Genomic DNA, 19,793 nt, shown 5'->3' with positions numbered 1-19,793 from the left:
TATTTTGCACCCCTGTACCCTGGTATGAGTAACATTTGGTATAGATAGGCATAAGATAGTTGGTAAAATGATCCAAGTAAAATTTTTGGCATAAAGTACTGTAAAAGGCTTAATTACAGCACTTTTTTAGGGGAAATTGGTTTTCTTTCGTTCTCCATGCCATGACCTTTCGGACGTTCACCCCACAGAGCCGACATCTGCACCTGCGTCTAGCCGGCAGGAAGAGTTAATTCAATTAATGGTTCAGCCAATCAGCGAAGAGGAAAGCGAAGGCTAATTAATATTCATAAGCGGGACCACACAATACGTTAACTTGAAGACTCAGGCCGTACAGACTTCTCGCCAGGATTTTTTCAAAGCGTCGGACAGGGGTCCGGGGGCCGCCGAATGTCCCTGGCGGGGTTCAGGGGCAGGGCCACTGTGGGGGGGACCCAGGTGGGCGAAGCTCCCCCGGAAGGTCTTGCATTTTAGACTATTGAGAAGGCTTCTTTTATCAGTTTTTTTTAGGGCCATATCTACGATAATCGTAGCAGTCAGTTACTTCTCTTCAGCAGTTTGACTTTAGAATATTTCGGGTCAAAGCTTCAAAGACAACTAAAACCTCATAAACAACAAACTTTACTTAGCTCAACAGTATACAAAAATATTGTACGGGTTGTCATCCTTAGTTGAAGCGCTTATTTACAGCGCTAGTATCTTCGCTGTGCCGTTAGCCGCCGTGCGACTTTTGTTGACGGTCTGATATCCCTACGTCGCCGCCTCGCTGATATTCCCACGGACATTTTTCAAGAAATATACCCAGCAAAAACGCTGTTCTGCGTCAAATTCTATTCTATAAAACATGTGGGACTCAGTGTTACAGTCTAAATATTTTGTAGAAGCACCGCTGTAGGAAAGAAGGTCCAAGCAATGTAAAACATCACGTAGCATGAAGTTCGCTGTCAACTGGCACACAGCACATGACTGTTTGAAACTCTAAGTCTAATCAACAGCCGTGTTTGATTGATAGCCGGCGGTCCTTTGATGAAGTCGGCGAAAGGTGCGTTAGTTAGAAAATCTGCGTTTAGTTTTGATACGTAATTATAAGTTAGACAGTGGCGAGAATGATTATTTTCTCATCAATATTTCTCTTCAGAATTATTTGAACTTAATTGTACATCTAAACAATTGGCTTACCTGTGCAATGTTTATATGATTAATGATCAGTGTACTGAAATCATGTGTAACGTATGGCTCCTAGTCAATAGATCAGCATTTTCTCTATAGTGACCACCTGTCTATAGTGGCCACATTTGCTAGTGCTGTTGTTGTTTGACATAAACTTTGAACATTTAAATTGTAAGTAACTTTAAACTGCCAGAGTTTCAGCCCAATAAAACACTCTCAGCGCCAGGGTATGAACAGACTGACCAGACAGACGAAAATAAATCCTCCAACAAGGTTCAATCGTATCTTCCGGGTCTGGCAGGAAGTTGTTAAACTAAAATAAGAATAGGCTCGATGGCTGATTGCATACAAAGTAAAACAGTTTAACAGTTTTACAGCTTGAAGAAAACAAACGCTCCTACAGTACCTGCACCTGCTTGATAATTATTAAATCGTATGCCCTACTTGAATAAAAAAAGTTCACTGCAATAATAAATGTACCCACATCACAAGGAGCTTATACTTTTTTAAACTTACACCTAGTTATCGTACTGAAAATTGTTAATGACATTACATGAAGTCATTCAACAATTTTCAGTCATGATGAAAATTTTCTGAATGGAAGGTGTGATTATTGTCATTTTCTGAAAAATAGAAGCAAGCTCTGTTTTTACCTGGAATCAATTCACAATACCAGTCCACTTTGGGGGATAATGTACTGTTAATATGATGTTCCATTTTTGCGCAGGGGTGATTTGGAACAGTCCAATGTTGCGTGGGAAGGGGTATGGCTGAAATATGCTGTATTTGCTCTTAAGCAAATGTCGGCCTTTCTAGTTGTATTGTGTGCGAGTAAAATAAACACCCTACATATACTGGGTTTTTGGTATGTAAAAGCAGGTAATGATTCTTTGTAACATACTGTTGCCAAACCATATGTCATTTATGTCACGTTAATGGATTAGTGTGGAAGCGCAGACAACCACCATTCGTAAATGTCAAAATGTATCATATTCTGTTTCTGGCTCTTACCATCAACAGACTGTTCCTCGCGAACAAACCTGAGAGACGTCAACGCTGATTTCAGTGTCGCCTTCACCCTGGCGTTCTGGATACGGTTTACGTCACCACTACGGGGAGTGTATCTAGACTCGGGAGCAGTTTCCAATGTGTCATGCGGAATCGCGTTACAGGTAAGAAGCGATAAATAGTACTTATTTTGAAACAAGCTGCCAACATTTTTACAGCAAGCAGACACAAGGTACATGCCATGACCCATGCCATCATTACCATAAGCATCAAACGCTTTGAAACGTTCAATAATGTGTGTCATTGTGTAAGGATACAACGTTTCTTTTACGAAATTTGAAAAAAAAAACATTGCACAGATTAGCCCCGTGACCAGTCACAACTTAATTACCTTTGCAAAGAAGGTTGTGCTTTCGGTAGCGTTTACATGTGTACTATGTATTCATGTGGGTGGACAGCATGGCTCTAGAAGGCCTGGATGGAGCGTATTGATATTTGATATGTGGGCAGATCTTTATGACACCTTCAAATAATTAGATCTTGGGCCCCTTAGAAACTTCTTACGGTGCTGAAGCGGAGTTTCCAGTTTTGATATCTCGGATTCTTGACAGGTAGTTCTTGGTGCAGAGAGTAAGTGGTGGAGGTTTCAGTTCGTAGCTTTTTGGAACTGCAGGAGCCGGTTCAGTTTCTGACTTTGAAAGAGAAAAAAACTCAAGAAGGGGTAGAGAGATCGACTTCTGGTATGTATTTAACGGATGGTTTATATAATTAGATGGTAATCATGCAAATCATGATCTAATTTGCATAACATAACGTAGTCCAATGAGATACCCATTTAGTCGACTGCAAGTGAACCTGAGCAAGAAGGACTTCAATTGATTGTTATAAAGTTGTTTTTTTTGCATAGGAATACAATGTATTTCTGTCAAAGTGTCAAAGGATAACATTTGTCATATGACATTATAATAGTAGCGTTCAATTATATACAAGTTTATGACAAATACCGTATATAGAACCTCCTGATTGCCATGCGCAAGTTTCGGTAATCTTTATTGGGGGGAAATAGACACTTTGTAGTTTTGATTTATTCTTGTTGGTTTGTTTTATTCACACTTAAAAACATACTAAAAACACAATAAAGACATATAAATGAAATATGACAGTGCCAGTGCAAGGGAGGCCCGAAGCTTGTGGTTATATAAAGGTCTGCCTTGGTCAAATTATAACAATTCAATCAAACAAGAGAAATTATGAATGAATAATAAAACAAAGAAGGCAAACGGACTAACTCAATGCAATAACACAACCAATTACATAATAGCTTTTAAAATATTAGAATAAAATTCTAATAATGAAAGCAAATCGAATTACCTAAATCCAAAGTTACTACGCAAAAGTACACAAAAAAACAAACAAACAAACAGTATAATATGAATGCCTTGAACTCAAATAGGTAAACATAGAACAGAAATGAAAGAAGGGAAACAAATTAGACCAGGAGAAAGTATTTAACTTCTCTTCTCTTGTATTCTGTTCCGAATTTTGTGGTATGATATATTGTAGATAAATAACCACTGAAACCTAATTTCACCACATTTGCCGTTGTTTTGCCACAATCAGACATTGACTACATAGTGGGCAATCCAACAAAACAAAATATCACCTCAGAAGACAAAAAAACATGCCCATCTGAATTAATCTAGAAAGGACAAAAATTACGTTAGTTATTATGTACCTTTGACAAAGCTTTGTGCACAAATATGGCAGTGGTGTAGCCATAACTGGTAAACAAAACAACAAGGTAAGCTGTGATTGACCAGTCGGTAGGACGAATTCGAACCAAATCAAGATGGCGGCGGTTCTGCAGATCTGCGAACGATGCTTTTAGCTGGAATATGACCGAAGTCGACATTACTACATGAAATATCTGATGGCCGTGACCAATGACGTCACACACGCCGGGGAAAAGCTTCTGTGGCATCCCTGACCCGTGGAAGAAGCCTGCTATGGCGATCAACAAGATATGATTTACATGCATCCACGTGACGTCATCCACGGTTCCGTTGTAGATGTCCGAGTAAATGCGGTGTATCACTGGTGAAGTGACCCACAGATATATGATACTGAAGGACACTACTTGCGTCATGACTCTTTCTGAATGACATCTCGTGTACCTAACGTGCGAGTACGCAGTGGCCGCAAAGTAGCAACAACTGAATATAACACATGCCCACGGAAACCACGGATACACGGCGTGGAAGAACGAAGCCTCGCTACTGAGGAAGTACTGCACGGTCCCGCTGGTGAAAACGTGGAAGGCGATTCCCAGAAAGTCAAAAATGAAGGTGACGTAATACGCAGCTACAGAGCGAGAGTGTAGGAGATGGGCGCATGCGCTCAGGAACTGTGAAGTGAAGGCACTGGTTCCGAAAAGAAGCAGAAGCATTGAGGAAGCGTCACTTGCGAAGCTTACGTCTTCTGAAAAATAAGAGCAACAACAACCGGTCTTACATGCATCATTGCCCACGTTAACACACCTTGTCCCTTGTGTATTTCTATAATGGTATACGTAATATTTTTTAAAAGTACAGTCAAATGTGGACTAACAGCCACCACCTCATGAAAAATGTGGCAAAATTTTGCTGGATACTACTTATCTTTCCTATTGACCAAAGTATTAATATTTCTATTGTGTTCACCTGTTTACTGTGATTATATTTCTTGAAGTCCCTTCACAATACCGTCAAAGCATACAAAATAGCCAGGGAACTTCCCAGTAGCTTGTAATGACAGGGTTAACTTGTAATTTCCCTACATTTGACAGTGATTACTTCCTGATTCTCGGTTTCCCGAAGTATTAAACCTTCTAAATCCTAAATGATATAAAATATTGTGTATAGTTCTCACCAGAGTATATCTTCAGCAGCCACAGTACGTAGAAAGATGGGATAAGGTGAGTCCAGACGTTCATGGTTTCGTTGTGCTGGGAGAAGGTACTCATCAGGTAAAAACGCCATGGCTGCTGTGGGGGCCTGTACCCCGTAAGAACATACGGCTCCTTGTGCACGTCTGGCACTTCATCAATTGTCAGCGACCGTTTCATATACGGCATAGTAGTAAGAGTTGTAAGCGTCGCTTGGAAAACTGCAAGCCTGTTAGGAAATATATTGTAGTTAGGAGACTGTCATTTAAATTTCCAAACTGATACATCTTTGTTGTGGGGGGATCAGAAGCCGCAAGCATATTTTAAATACAAAATGTATATCTACCCAATCTGTATGCGATGAAAGCAATGCCGTGTCCGACCTAGAGTCAACGATTAACGTTAATCTACTATTCCGTCATTTGGTAGCTTTTGTAGGATACATTCTACGACAATAAAACAGATATAGATTTGCTCCTTGTGCACGTCTGGCACTTCGTCAATTGTCAGCGACCGTTTCATGTCCGGCATAGTTGTAAGAGTGGTAAGCGTCGCTTGGAAAACTTCAAGCCTGACAGGAAATCAAGATTGTTATTTTAAATTTCCAAACTGATACATCATTGTAGTGGTGGGGGGGGGGTGTCAGAAATGGCAAACATTTTTTAAGTATATTTATCCAATCTGTATGCGATTATAGCAATGCGGTGTCCAACCTATAGTCAACTATAAACGTTAACCTTTGGCTACTTTCGTAGGATACATCTACGAGAAGAAAACAGATAGAGATTTGTATTATGATTCGAAGACCTTTATTGTACATTTTTGCCCAACCGAGCTAAGTACAGGTCACAACAAGACAAAACATATATGTGTATACATAATAGTATCACAGATCTAGTCTAACACAGAAGTTCGGCTTCTTCTCGCTTCTTGGTGATCGTGAAAATGCAGGACTATATGGGTTTAGCTATGGTCTGTTTGTTAAATGCATGAGGAATATAAAATTGTCAGTGCTACTCATGTGTCTAAAGTGAGGGAATCTACTTCCTAAGTAACTAAACAGAGTCTTTCTATCATTGACATACAAAGCACAATCAACAATGAAGTGCACGTCTTCTACCATGTTTGATGTACAAAATTGATAAACTCTTTGATAATAATATGAGGAAAGCTGGTATTTGCTCAGGTTTCAAGAAACATGCTTCGGTGATACTCTGCTCTAATATTGTTTCCCAAAATTAAGCCTTTCTCTACACTCTTTGGAAATGCATCGGTTGGTTGGTAATAAATTGGTTTGTGTATTTGCCTCGGACGGGCTCCGTCCCTGGGGCGTCACCAAAAATCTGGACTAACCAGTTTAGTCATTGCGATGCAAACATGGTCGCCCCTCAGGCAGCAGGCAAACATGTAGAATAATGATCAAACTAAACTCTAACCTCCTTTATCAAACTTACGTATTGGAGAATGAGGTCCCGATCAGTCGACTTTATAATAATTTCCTTGGAGAGGGTAACCTACGAATAAGGAATATTCCGGTTTGGTACTACTGGTTTGGTAAAAGCACACTGAACCTTACTCTACCCATTCTTCAAAAGAACACCGTTGTAAACCTCTTGTTTGGGGGTCCGATTGGATTCAGTAGTATGAGTACTTTTTTGTGAACCGTAATCAAGGAAAAACAGATCAGTTGATATGATCACAAACTAAGGAGTGCCCTAATGGCTTCAGATGATTCGGGCGGGGCCTAAAAACAAGCATAAGAGTATGCCTAAAATTCCCCCTGCGGCCAGCAAAGTAGCCATTTGGCACCTCATTTGTATTTATTGTATGATTAGGCAGGGAAAGGATTGAAAACATACTACCTTTAATACCTGTGTCCGAGTTGTGTAGACGTGCGCAGTAACCCCTTGGAATAGCTAGAGTGGCCAATGCTAATCATGGGTTGACCTATGAACGTTCGTTAAAAGTAGGGCAGGCAGGTGACAAAATGACTTGAGGCATTTTGCTGAACCGGTTAAGTTACTTGTTACCTTCCCCAAAAATCACACTCCTCAGCGAGCGCACTCGAACAAATGTCAGACAGCGGCCGGGGGAGAAAGACAAGGGAATCTGATTGGCGCCGTTACGTTATGCTACATGTAGATCTTATAATTAGTGAAGCATTTGATATCATTAACCATGACATCTGTTGAACCAACCTACAAAGATAATGGTTTCTAACCATCAGTTTTTAAGTGAAAAGTACATGTAGCTAGCTTGAAAACAGGAAACAAGCAGTATTTGGAATGGTAATTTTTCTTCTTACAGAGAAACCAAATGCGGTGTACCCCAACACAGCTGCCTTGGCCCACTATTATTTTCCATTTTTGCAAATGATCTGCCCACCACAATGACAAAGAATGGTATGATAATTATGTACGAAGATGGCATAACACCCTCAAGAAGTGGGTGACAACAAATCAACTTGTACTTAACATTTGTAAAACGTAAACAATGATGGGAACACACCAAAAACTTTTTGTAAAATTCTTTTCTACGACTTTCTATGACAATTCAATCAAATCAATTAAACAAAAGAAATTATGAATGAATGATAGAATAAAGAAGATAAACGGACTATAACTAAACAACTAATGAATAATGCAATCAAATTACATAACAAATGTAACAACAATGAAAGAATATCAAATTGCTTAAATCCAAAGTTACTATGCATAAGTGCATTATATGAATTCTTTGAATGTTGACAGAAATAGGTAAACATGAAAAAGAAATAAAACAAGGAAAGAAAACAAATCAGGAGGCAAAAGATAGCTTATCTTCTATTCCGTTCGTAATTTTGTGGTATGATAACTACGTAGATAGATACCCACTGAAACCTACAGCTATATTGACAGCATTTGCCATTTTGGGCCACATTCAGAAGTGGACTACATTAGTGTGCAATCAAGCAAAACGAAAAACAAAATATTACCTCAATGCCCATCTCAATTAATCGAGAAACGAAAAAAAATAATCATACTAAATATGATTTGCCTTTGACAAAGCTTTGCGCACAAATATGGCAGTGATGTAACCATATGAAGTAAGCAACACAACAAGGTAAGCTGTGATTGACATGTCGGTAGGACGAATTCGAACCAAATCAAGATGGCGGCGGTTCTGCAAATCTGCGAACGATGCTTCTAGTTGAACCATGACCGATGCCGTGATCATCACGTGGAATATCTGATGGCCGTGACCAATGACGTCACATCCTCCAGGGAACAACCTCTGTGGCATTTCTGACCCAAAGAAAAAGCCTGCTATGATCATCAGCAGGATATGATTGACATGCATCCATGTGACTTCATCCACGTTTCCGTTGTGGACATCAGAGTAAATGCGGTGTATTACTGGTAAAGTGATCCACAGATACGTCGTACTGAAAGACACTACTTGCGTAAGGGCCCTTTCCGAATGACATCTCCTGTAACTTACGTGCGAGTACACATTGGCTGCAAAGTAGCAACAAGTGAATAGAACACATGCCCATGGATACCACGGATGCACGGCGTGGAAGAACGAAGTCTCGCTGCTGAGGAAGTATTGCACGGTCCCGCTGGTGAAAGCGTGGAAGGCGATTCCCAGATAGTCGAAGATGAAGATGACGTAATATACAGCTACAGAGCGAGAGTGTAGAAGATGGGCAAATGCGCTAAAGAGATGGAAGGCGAAGTTGCTTGTTCCAAAGAGAAGCAGAAGCATTGAAGATGGGTCACTTGTTGTGAAGCCTGCCTCGTCTGAAACATAAAACAACAACAAGCGGTCTTATATGTATCATTGTCCACGTAAACAAACATTGTAGGACAATGTCCCCTAGCCCTGTGTATTTCTGGAATGGTGCGTGCCGTGTTTAAAGTAAGGTTAAATGTGGACTAGCAGCCTCACCAAATAAAGACCTCCTCATGAACAATATAGCAACATTTTACCGGACACTCTCCCGTCGACAAAAATATAAATACCATTTCTATTGTTTTTCCCTATATACTATGATGATGTTCATTAGGTCCTCAATTTCACTTTAAACTAAGCTTGTTTTCAATACCTTCGCTGCATAAAGAATAGCCAGGTGACTTTTTGGTAGCTAATAATGACAGGTCAAGCTGTAGTTCATTTGATAGAAACTATTGTCCGATTTTCAGTATTCCAAAGTATAGATCTTTTAAACACATGGCAAATAATGTAAGATATTTTGTATAGTTCTCACCAGAGTATGTCTTCAGCAACCACAGTACGTAGAAACATGGGATAAGGTGAGTCCAGACGTTCATGGTTTCGTTGTTTTTGGAGAAGATACTCATCAGGTAAAAACGCCATGGCTGCTGCGGGGGCCTGTATCCCGTAAGAACATACGGTTCCTTGTGCACGTCTGGCACCTCATCAATTGTCAGTGACCTTTTCATGTCCGGCATAGTTGTTGGAGTGGTAAGCGTCGCTTGGCAAGCTTCAAGCCTGTTAAAAATTGTCATTGTAAATTTTCAAACTGATACATAATTGAAATGTGAGGATCAGAAAGGGCAGGTTTACTTCAAGTACATATGTTTATCTATTCTGTATTCTGTAAACCTTCTATAAAGATGTATCCTGTAAGCACGATTAAAGGATACATCTACAACATCAAAGTAGATATGAGCAAATTTGGTCTTTGCTAACTAGTCATTATCAAAGAGCTTGCAAGAAACAAAAAACTTCAAGAATACTCTGCTTAGTCTGCTCTAATATTGTGACTCCTCTCAAAAATAAGCCCTTTTCTACTCTCTTTGGAAATGCATCGGTTGCTTTGTTAGAATATTTTGCCTCTGACAGGCCCCGTCCCTGAGGCATCGCCAAAAATGTGGATTAACCAGTTTGGTGATTGTGATGCAAATATAGTCGCTCTCATGTCACCTCGGAGCAGACAAATATGAAGAATAATGATCTAAAGTCGATATAACCTCCTTCATCAAACTTCCATATTGTAGAAAGTAGTCCCGATCAGTCGACTTTTAATATAAAAATTGAAGAAGAGTCAATCTATACTTCTGGATAATTGTTGAATTTTGATAGACGTTTCGAACGGTGTCCACCGTTCTTCATCAGAAAATGAAGTTGTACAATTTTTTTTCGGAACAAGGAATAATTCTTATGTTCTAAATAAACAAAACAGGTAACGGCTATGGTGTTCTGAAATAAACAACACAGGTAACTATTGAGGTGTTCTAAATAATGTTCTAAATAAACAAAAAGGTAACTGACAAAGGTTCTATAATACAAAAGTAACTTACAAGGAATTATACAATAAAAAAAATATGAAATATATAACGTTAATTATGTGCATATATAAAACCATCAATTACTTCAATACATTATTCCAAGCACAAGAAAGCTCAGTCCTTAACCCACCCTTACGGTTTAGCGAATAGTACTTTCCTTGGAAAGGATAAACTACAAATAAGGAATATTCCGAAATAATTCCTGGTTTGGGACCAGCTGTATAATAAAAGCACACTGTACCTCACTCTTAGTCTACCCACTCTTCAACAGAACACCGACTCAATAGGGGATACTTATAATAATGTCAGTGGCATTGGGTACTTTTTTTAGCCGAAGTCAAAACAGATCACTTGTTATGATCACAAACTAATGAGGGCCCTAATGGCTTCCCATGAAACAGACGGGAGCTTTTAAAAAGCTTAAAAGAATCATTAATATTCTCCCCGCTACATTGTTGGCTACATGGTTAGGACGATTTAGGATTAAAAACATATTACCTTACCTGTGCCTGAGTTGTGTAGAGGTTCTTCGTCGTAATCCCTTGGAATAGCCGGACTGATCAATACTCATCATCGGTAGACCAATGAACGTTCTATAAAACCCGGGTGGACAAAATGACTTGAGGAATCTTGATGAACCGGTTTAGTTGATTATTATACCTTTTCCAAAAAATCACACTCCACAGGAACTGCACTCAGACAAATGTCAGACAACTATTTTGCGGAGGTAGACAAAAGGAATGGTTTGCGCCAATATGCTAGATGAAGCATTTGATATCATTAGCCATGGCATCTGTTGAGCCAAACTACAAAACTATGGTTTCTATCAAACCATCAGCTATTCACAGAATATTAGTCAGATTGGAAACAGGAAACAAGCAGTATTTGTAAACAGAGAAACCAAGTGCTGTGTGCCCAGGGCAGCTGTTTTGGTTTAGTATTATTTTTCATTTTTCCAAATGATCTAAATGATTTCAATCAAAGCGTCAAAGGATCACATTTTAGCATATCCAATGATGATAGTAGCGTTCATTTAGGTACAAGTTTTAAAAAAATGCTGTACATAGAACCTTGTTCTGATTGTTATAGGCAAGTTTAATCATTTTTGACACTGAGTATGTGTATCTTATTAATGTTTGTTTACTTTTCTGTTTTATCTTCTGCACTTAAGACATAATAAATATATAACGAAGAAATTTAGATGTAATATAAAAGTGCCAGAGAGGCCTGCCGGTCGTGCTTGAATAGGGACCTCCCTTTGCCAAATTATAACACTTCAATTAAGTTCATAGAATAAACAAAAATGAATGATTAAGAAAAAGACAAACGGACTAACTAAACAACTAATGAAATAATAAAATCCAATTGCATAACAAAATTAGTAGGAATAAAATAAAATTGCATATATGCAACCACGGAAAAGTACGCCGTAAAATATAAATGCCTTTAATGGTATCGCAAATAGGTATACTTAAAAATTTTGTGTTAGGATAATCAAATAGATGAATGCGCACTGAAATCTCATTTGACCGCATTTGCCGTTGTTGTTTTTTTGCCACAATCAGACGTTGACTACATTAATGGACAATAAGACAAAACAACAAAACACCCCCCCCCCCAAAAGACAAACAAGATGCCAATCTATATTAATCCACAAATGAAAATATATACATATATTAACTATAATTTGCCTTTGACAAAGCTTTGCGCACAAATATGACAGTGATGTAACCATATGAAGTAAATAACACAACAAGGTAAGCTGTGATTGACATGTCGGTAGGACGAATTCGAGCCAAATCAAGATGGCGGCGGTTCTGCAGATCTGCGAACGATGCTTTTAGCTGGAGTGTTATTGATGTTGAACTTGCTACGTGAAATATCTGATGGCCGTGACCAATGACGTCACACATTCCAGGGAAAAACTTCTGTGGCACCCCTGACCCGTGGAAGAAGCCTGCTATGGCGACCAGGAGGATATGGTTGACATGCATCCATGTGACGTCATCCGCTGTTCCGTTGTAGACATCAGAGTAAATGCGGTGTATCACTGGTGAAACTGTCCACAGATACGTCATACCGAAGGAGACAACTTGAATCATAGCTCTTTCCGAATGGCATCTCCGGTACCTAACGTGTGAGTACGCATTGACAGCAAAGTAGCAACAACTGAATAACACACATGCCCACGGATACCACGGATGCACGGCGTGGAAAAACGAAACTTCGCTGCTGAGGAAGTATTGCACGGTCCCGCTGGTGTATGAGTGGTAGGCGATTCCTAGATAGTCAAAGATAAAGGTGACGTAATACGCAGCTACAGAGCGAGAGTGTAGGAGATGGGCGCATGCGCTCAGGAACTGTGAAGTGAAGACGCTGGTGCCGAAGAGAAGCAGAAGCGTTGAAGATACGTCACTTGCGAAGCTTACCTCGTCTGAAACATAACAACAAAAAACGGTATTGTGTGTATCATTGCCCACGTAAACACAAATTGCACACAATATCCCCTGTTTATTTCTGGAACGGTATACGTATACTGTTTTAAAGTACAGTCAAATGTGGACTAGCCACTCCAAATAAAGACATCCTCATGAACAATGTGGCCACGTTTTGCTGGACCCTTATTGTCTTCCCCATGCACCAAAGTATAAAGATCATTTCTATTGTGTTCACCTCAATTAAGTTCATTATAAGCTTGTTTCCAAACATTCAATACATAAAGAATAGACTTTCCACTAGCTTATAATGACAGAATAAGCTGTATACACGTTTCTGTACCCTACGTTTTATAGTGACTACTTTCCGATTCTCAGTATCGCAGAGTATAGATCTAAATTCACAGCAAAATAATGTAAAATATTTTGTATAGTTCTTACCAGAGTATGTCTTTAGCAGCCACAGCACGTAGAAACATGGGATAAGATGAGTCCAGACGTTCATGGTTTCGTTGTGCTGGGAGAAGATACTCATCAGGTAAAAACGCCATGACTGCTGCGGGTGCCTGTATCCCGTAAGAACATACGGCTCCTTGTGGACGTCTGGCACCTCATCAATTGTCATCGACCGTTTCATGCCAGACATAGTTGTAAGAGTGGTAGGCGTCGTTTGGAAAACTTCAAACCTGATTGGAAATTATGATTGTTATTCTAAATTTCCAAGCTGATGCATAATTGTAGTGGGGGATCAGAAATGACAGGCATAGCTTGAATATATCTACCCAATCTGTATGCGATTGTAGCAATGCTGTGTCCGACCGAGAGTCAACAATAAACGTTAACCCACTACTAGATTTCCGTCATTTGTTTTTTTAGGATATATCTACGATAAAAAACAGATATAGATTTGCATAATGATACGAGCAAAACTAGTTTTTGCTAAGGTTGCCAGAAACAGAGCTTCAATAATACTCTACTCTAATACAACAAAGAACATTTCTCTACACTCTTTCGCAATGCATCGGTTGGTTTGTATACTAGTATTTTGCCTCGGACAGGCTTCGTCACTGGGGCGTCACCAAAAATGTGGACTAACTAGTTTAGTGATTGCGATACAAACATGGTCGCCCCTCAGGCAGCAGACAAACAAGTAAAATAATAATCAAGCCAAACTCTAACCAACTTTATCAAACTTCCATATTGCAGAATAAAGTCCCGATCAATCGTCGTAATGATAATTTCCTTGGAGAGGATAACCTACGAATAAGGAATATTCCTAAATAACTCCTGGTTTGGTGCCTGATGTATAAACGCGCATTGTACTTCATTCTACCCACTCTTCGGCAGAACGTCTCTTGTTTTGGGGATCGGATCGGACTAAGAAGTATTGGTACTTTTTGTGTGGATCGTAGTGAAGGCAAAACAGATCACTTGATATGATCACAAACTAATGAGTGCCCTAATGGCTTCCCATGAAAGAGACCCCCCCCCCCCCCCGCCCGGCTTTTAAACAAGCACAAGACCATGCCTGTAATTCTCCCTAACACCGCATTAGTATTGGTTACATAGTTAGGCAGAGGAAGGATTAAAACATATTACTTTACCTGTGACCGTGTTGTGTAGACGCGCTGTGTCGTAGTAACTCCTCGGAATAGCCAGTGTGATCAATGATTATCATCGGTCGACCAATGAACGTTTTACAAAACCCGGGTGGACAAAATAACTTGAGGAATCTTGATGAACCGGTTTAGTTGATTATTATACCTTTTCCAAAAACTCGCACTCCACAGGAACTGCACTCAGACAAATGTCAGACAACTATTTTGCGGAGGTAGACAAAAGGAATGGTTTGCGCCGATATGCTAGATGAAGCATTTGATATCATTAGCCATGGCATCTGTTGAGCCAAACTACAAAACTATGGTTTCTATTAAACCATCAGCTATTCACAGAATATTAGTCAGATTGGAAACAGGAAACCAGCAGTATTTGTAAACAGAGAAACCAAGTACTGTGTACCCAGGGCAGCTGCTTTGGTCTAGTATTATTTTTCATTTTTCCAAATGATCTAAATGATTTCAATCAAAGCGTCAAAGGATCACATTTTTAGCATATCCAATGATGATAGTAGCGTTCATTTAGGTACAAGTTTGAAAAAAATACTGTCCATAGAACCTTGTTCTGATTGTTATAGGCAAGTTTAATCATTTTTGACACTGAGTATATGTATCTTATTAATGTTTGTTTACTTTTCTGTTTTATCTTCTGCACTTAAGACATAATAAATATATAACGAAGAAATTTAGATGTAATATAAAAGTGCCAGAGAGGCCTGCCGCTCGTGCTTGAATAGGGACCTCCCTTTGCCAAATTATAACACTTCAATTAAGTTCATAGAATAAACAAAAATGAATGATTAAGAAAAAGACAAACGGACTAACTAAACAACTAATGAAATAATAAAATCCAATTGCATAACAAAATTAGTAGGAATAAAATAAAATTGCATATATGCAACCACGGAAAAGTACACCGTAAAATATAAATGCCTTTAATGGTATCGGAAATAGGTATACTTAAAAGTTTTGTGATAGGATAATCAAATAGATAAATGCGCACTGAAATCTCATTTGACCGCATTTGCCGTTTTTTTTTTTGCCACAATCAGACGTTGACTACATTAGTGGACAATAAGACAAAACAACAAAACATCCCTCCAAAAGACAAACAAGATACCAATCTATAGTAATCCACAAATAAATATATATATATATTAACTATAATTTGCCTTTGACAAAGCTTTGCGCACAAATATGACAGTGATGTAACCATATGAAGTAAATAACACAACAAGGTAAGCTGTGATTGACATGTCGGTAGGACGAATTCGAGCCAAATCAAGATGGCGGCGGTTCTGCAGATCTGCGAACGATGCTTTTAGCTGGAGTGTTATTGATGTTGAACTTGCTACGTGAAATATCTGATGGCCGTGACCAATGACGTCACACATTCCAGGGAAAAACTTCTGTGGCACCCCTGACCCGTGGAAGAAGCCTGCTATGGCGACCAGGAGGATATGGTTGACATGCATCAATGTGACGTCGTCCGCTGTTCCGTTGTAGACATCAGAGTAAATGCGGTGTATCACTGGTGAAACTGTCCACAGATACGTCATACCGAAGGAGACAACTTGAATCATAGCTCTTTCCGAATGACATCTCCGGTACCTAACGTGTGAGTACGCATTGACAGCAAAGTAGCAACAACTGAATAACACACATGCCCACGGATACCACGGATGCACGGCGTGGAAAAACGAAGCTTCGCTGCTGAGGAAGTATTGCACGGTCCCGCTGGTGTATGAGTGGTAGGCGATTCCCAGATAGTCAAAGATAAAGGTGACGTAATACGCAGCTACAGAGCGAGAGTGTAGGAGATGGGCGCATGCGCTCAGGAACTGTGAAGTGAAGACGCTGGTGCCGAAGAGAAGCAGAAGCGTTGAAGATACGTCACTTGCGAAGCTTACCTCGTCTGAAACATAACAACAAAAAACGGTATTGTGTGTATCATTGCCCACGTAAACACAAATTGCACACAATATCCCCTGTTTATTTCTGGAACGGTATACGTATACTGTTTTAAAGTACAGTCAAATGTGGACTAGCCACTCCAAATAAAGACATCCTCATGAACAATGTGGCCACGTTTTGCTGGAGCCTTATTGTCTTCCCCATGCACCAAAGCATAAAGATCATTTCTATTGTGTTCACCTCAAGATCATTATAAGCTTGTTCCTAAACATTCAATACATAAAAAATAGACTTTCCACTAGCTTATAATGACAGAATAAGCTGTATACACGTTTCTGTTCCCTACATTTGACAGTGATTACTTTCTGATTCTCAGTTTCTCGAAGTATAGATCTTCTAAATTCACAGCAAAATAATGTAAAATATTTTGTATAGTTCTCACCAGAGTATGTCTTCAGCAGCCACAGCACGTAGAAACATGGCAGAAGGTGGGTCCAGACGTTCACGGTTTCGTTGTGCTGGGAGAAGATACTCATCAGGTAAAAACGCCATGGCTGCTGCGGGGGCCTGTATCCCGTAAGAACATACGGCTCCTTGTGCACGTCTGGCACCTCATCAATTGTCAGCGACCGTTTCATGTCCGGCATAGTTGTAGGAGTGGTAGGCGTCGCTTGGAAAACTTCAAAACCTGATTGGAAATTATGATAAAGTTATTCTAAATTTCCAAGCTAATTCATAATTGTAGTGGGGGATCAGAAATGACAGGCATAGCTTGAATATATCTACCCAATCTGTATGCGGTTGTAGCAATGCTATGTCCGACCTAGAGTCAACTATAAACGTTAACCTACTATTCTGTCATTTGGCTGCTTTGGTAGGATACATTTACGACAAGAAAACAGATATAGATTTGCATAATGATATGAGCAAAGCTGGTATTTGCTCAGGTTGCAAGAAACAGAGCTTGAAGGATACTCAAATATTCTGCCCCCCCCCCAAAAAAAAACACATTTCTCTACACTCTTTCGAAATGCATCGGTGAGTTTGTATACTAGTACATGTAGTTTGCCTCGGACAGGCTTCGTCCCTGGGGCGTCACCAAAAATGTGGACTAACTAGTTTAGTGATTGCGATACAAACATGGTCGCCCCTCAGGCAGCAGACAAACATGTAGAATAATAATCAAACCCAATTCTAACCTCCTTTATCAAACTTACATATTGGAGAATGAAGTCTAATCAGTCGACTTTATGGTAATTTTTTTGGAGTGGGTAACCAACGAGTAAGGAATATTCCGAAATAACTTCTAGTTTGGTACTAGTATACTACTGGTGTGGGGCCAGCTGTATAAAACCATACTGTACCCCATTCTACCCACTTTCCAGAAGAGCACCGTTGTTTTGGTGGTTGGATTGGACTCAGTAGTATGGGCATTTTTGCGTGAATCGTAGTTAAGGCAAAACAGATCACTTGATATGATCACATACTAAAGACTGCCCTAATGGCTTCACATGAACCAGGCGGGGCCTTGAAACAAGCATAAAGGTATGCCTGGAATTCTTCCTGCAGCTAGTGAAGTGCCATTTGGCAACGCTTTTGTATTGGTTACATGGTTAGGCAGAAGAAGGATTAAAAACATAATTTACCTGTGTCTGAGTTGTGTAGACGTGCTCTGTCGTAACCCCTTAGAAAATCAATGTGAGTGGTCAATACTTATCTTAGGTCGACCAATGACCTAAATCTGTAAAAGTAGAGTCGACAGGTGACAAAATAACTTGGGGGATCTTGATGAACCGGTTAAGTTACTTGTTCCCTTCTGCAAAAAAGACACACACACCATCCAGTAAGTGCACTCATGCAAATGTGAGACAAATAGTTGGAGGAGATAGACAAAGGAGATTTGGCTGGCGCCGTGATGGCTGTTATCTTTAGTTAGTGAAGCTTTTGATATCATTAACCATGACATCTGTTCATCCAAACTAGAAAGCTATAATGGTTTCTAACCACCAGCTAGTAAGCGAATAGTAGTTACCTTGGAAACAGGCAGTATGCGTAAACAGTTTGGTGTACCCCAGGGCAACTGCTTTGCTCCACTGTCATTTTTTTAGTGTTTGCAAATGATCTACTCACCATAGTAACAAATGGGTTTCTCTCATATGCATTGCATTGCATAAAACAATGACGAAAATGGCGTAAAACCCATAGTTTTGTCACATATCTACTATTACTCCGCACTACTGTCCTCAACTCCATAAACAAACAAGTCCTCAAAAATCTTGCTGCTCGGCTAGCCACAAATGTCACTAGTGACAATTAATTAATTAACTAGCAAACAGTGTTATTTGTCAGAAATATGTCACCAATTTAGCAAATGTAGACCTAATTTGAATGATGATAAAATTGTATTATGCCATACTAAAAAAATAGTGGGAATTCAATACTTGAATCAGTCGTTATGGTTGATATTATATGATGAAGTCATGAGGTCGTGGAACTCTAGTGTCTAGATGAAATATGTATCACCAAGAAATCGTAACCCATTACAAAGTCAATTGTTCAAAACCTAAATGATAGGTTGATTTTTAAGTTTGATTCCGCTCCTTTAGGCCGACAGCCAGACAACGGCAGAGTTTTTTATCAGGGCTGACGGCAACATGTGGAAGTCATTGTTAGAAGTACACCCAGAACAATGGACGCATCTCGCCTTCTCTTGGAGCCAAGTAGGAGACCTAGCGACTTTCATCAACGGCATCAAGCGCAATTGTATGTATCCAATGGGTCTCCATCACTTTAACTAAAGGGAAAGAAGGGACGGTCTGAAGATTCTAGTAGACATACCAACTGTTAATTTTGTGCATTACGAAATCTATAGTATCTTAAAACATCAGTTTACAAAAGACCGTGTGTCTTTTGTGAAGCGTTTGACTAAGGATTAATCCCAAATTGTGTCTAAGATTACATACATGTAACTTTATGGCGTAAAAATTGTACAAGGTACAAAATATGGCATTTACTGATGCATAGCCACAGTATTACATATATTTGCTTCAGAACATTGATACCTGTACCGATTATTACCTACACAAATCATTAGGTAAAATAAGCTTCTTATAAAGTATTTTTTTCTCTTTTAGCGACATCTGGGGTGGCTGAAGCCACAGGAAACAGTTCCGAGTGTTTCTCGGAACTGGTCCTCGGGAAAACATTGGACGGAGAGAGTCAATCACAGTTCACCATTGACGAGATCCGCTTCAATGACAGACAGCTAACTACGGAGGAAATAAAGATTCTTTACGGTATGTTATTTGGGATTCTTTTTTATAAGATATAATTCCATAACCGGTTCTACTTTCGGTTGCTCACTAATCGACAAGTTATAGCTGCCACATTTTCCGCTAAACACATACTGTTTTGCTCAAATGATGTCATGAATGTT

The 19,793-nt window shown here is 39.5% G+C and overlaps 3 protein-coding genes across 4 annotated transcripts; all 3 read right to left on the bottom strand.

The window, feature by feature from the left end:
- Positions 1-2,899: 2,899 nt before the first annotated feature.
- LOC118427688 (membrane progestin receptor beta-like) lies at positions 2,900-7,709 on the bottom strand. The gene is made up of 3 exons (XM_035837586.1): positions 6,961-7,709; positions 5,083-5,327; positions 2,900-4,653 (listed from the first exon to the last, which is right to left on the bottom strand). Exons 2-3 carry the CDS (start codon positions 5,285-5,287, stop codon positions 3,896-3,898), a joined length of 963 nt encoding a protein of 320 aa, XP_035693479.1. The 5' UTR covers positions 5,288-5,327; positions 6,961-7,709; the 3' UTR covers positions 2,900-3,895.
- Positions 7,710-7,907: 198 nt separating this feature from the next.
- LOC118427687 (membrane progestin receptor beta-like) lies at positions 7,908-11,338 on the bottom strand. Of its 2 annotated transcripts, none has more exons than XM_035837585.1 (3): positions 10,891-11,338; positions 9,348-9,592; positions 7,908-8,880 (listed from the first exon to the last, which is right to left on the bottom strand). In XM_035837585.1, the coding sequence occupies exons 2-3, from the start codon at positions 9,550-9,552 to the stop codon at positions 8,120-8,122; spliced, it is 966 nt and encodes a 321-aa protein (XP_035693478.1). In that variant the 5' UTR covers positions 9,553-9,592; positions 10,891-11,338; the 3' UTR covers positions 7,908-8,119. The 2 variants fall into 2 exon arrangements, with proteins under 2 accessions (XP_035693478.1, XP_035693476.1); XM_035837583.1 differs by having other exon boundaries at positions 10,896-11,338.
- A 297-nt stretch (positions 11,339-11,635) lies between these two features.
- LOC118427116 lies at positions 11,636-18,123 on the bottom strand. The gene is made up of 7 exons (XM_035836751.1): positions 18,004-18,123; positions 16,800-17,045; positions 15,606-16,358; positions 15,077-15,092; positions 14,432-14,560; positions 13,269-13,513; positions 11,636-12,826 (listed from the first exon to the last, which is right to left on the bottom strand). Exons 2-7 carry the CDS (start codon positions 17,002-17,004, stop codon positions 12,069-12,071), a joined length of 2,106 nt encoding a protein of 701 aa, XP_035692644.1. The 5' UTR covers positions 17,005-17,045; positions 18,004-18,123; the 3' UTR covers positions 11,636-12,068.
- Positions 18,124-19,793: the final 1,670 nt, after the last annotated feature.

This window comes from Branchiostoma floridae, chromosome 12, assembly GCF_000003815.2.
Source record: "Branchiostoma floridae strain S238N-H82 chromosome 12, Bfl_VNyyK, whole genome shotgun sequence".
NCBI classification, from domain to species: domain Eukaryota; kingdom Metazoa; phylum Chordata; class Leptocardii; order Amphioxiformes; family Branchiostomatidae; genus Branchiostoma; species Branchiostoma floridae.
Note: the sequence above shows the minus strand (reverse complement) of the source record. Positions and strands in the feature narration are given on the sequence as shown.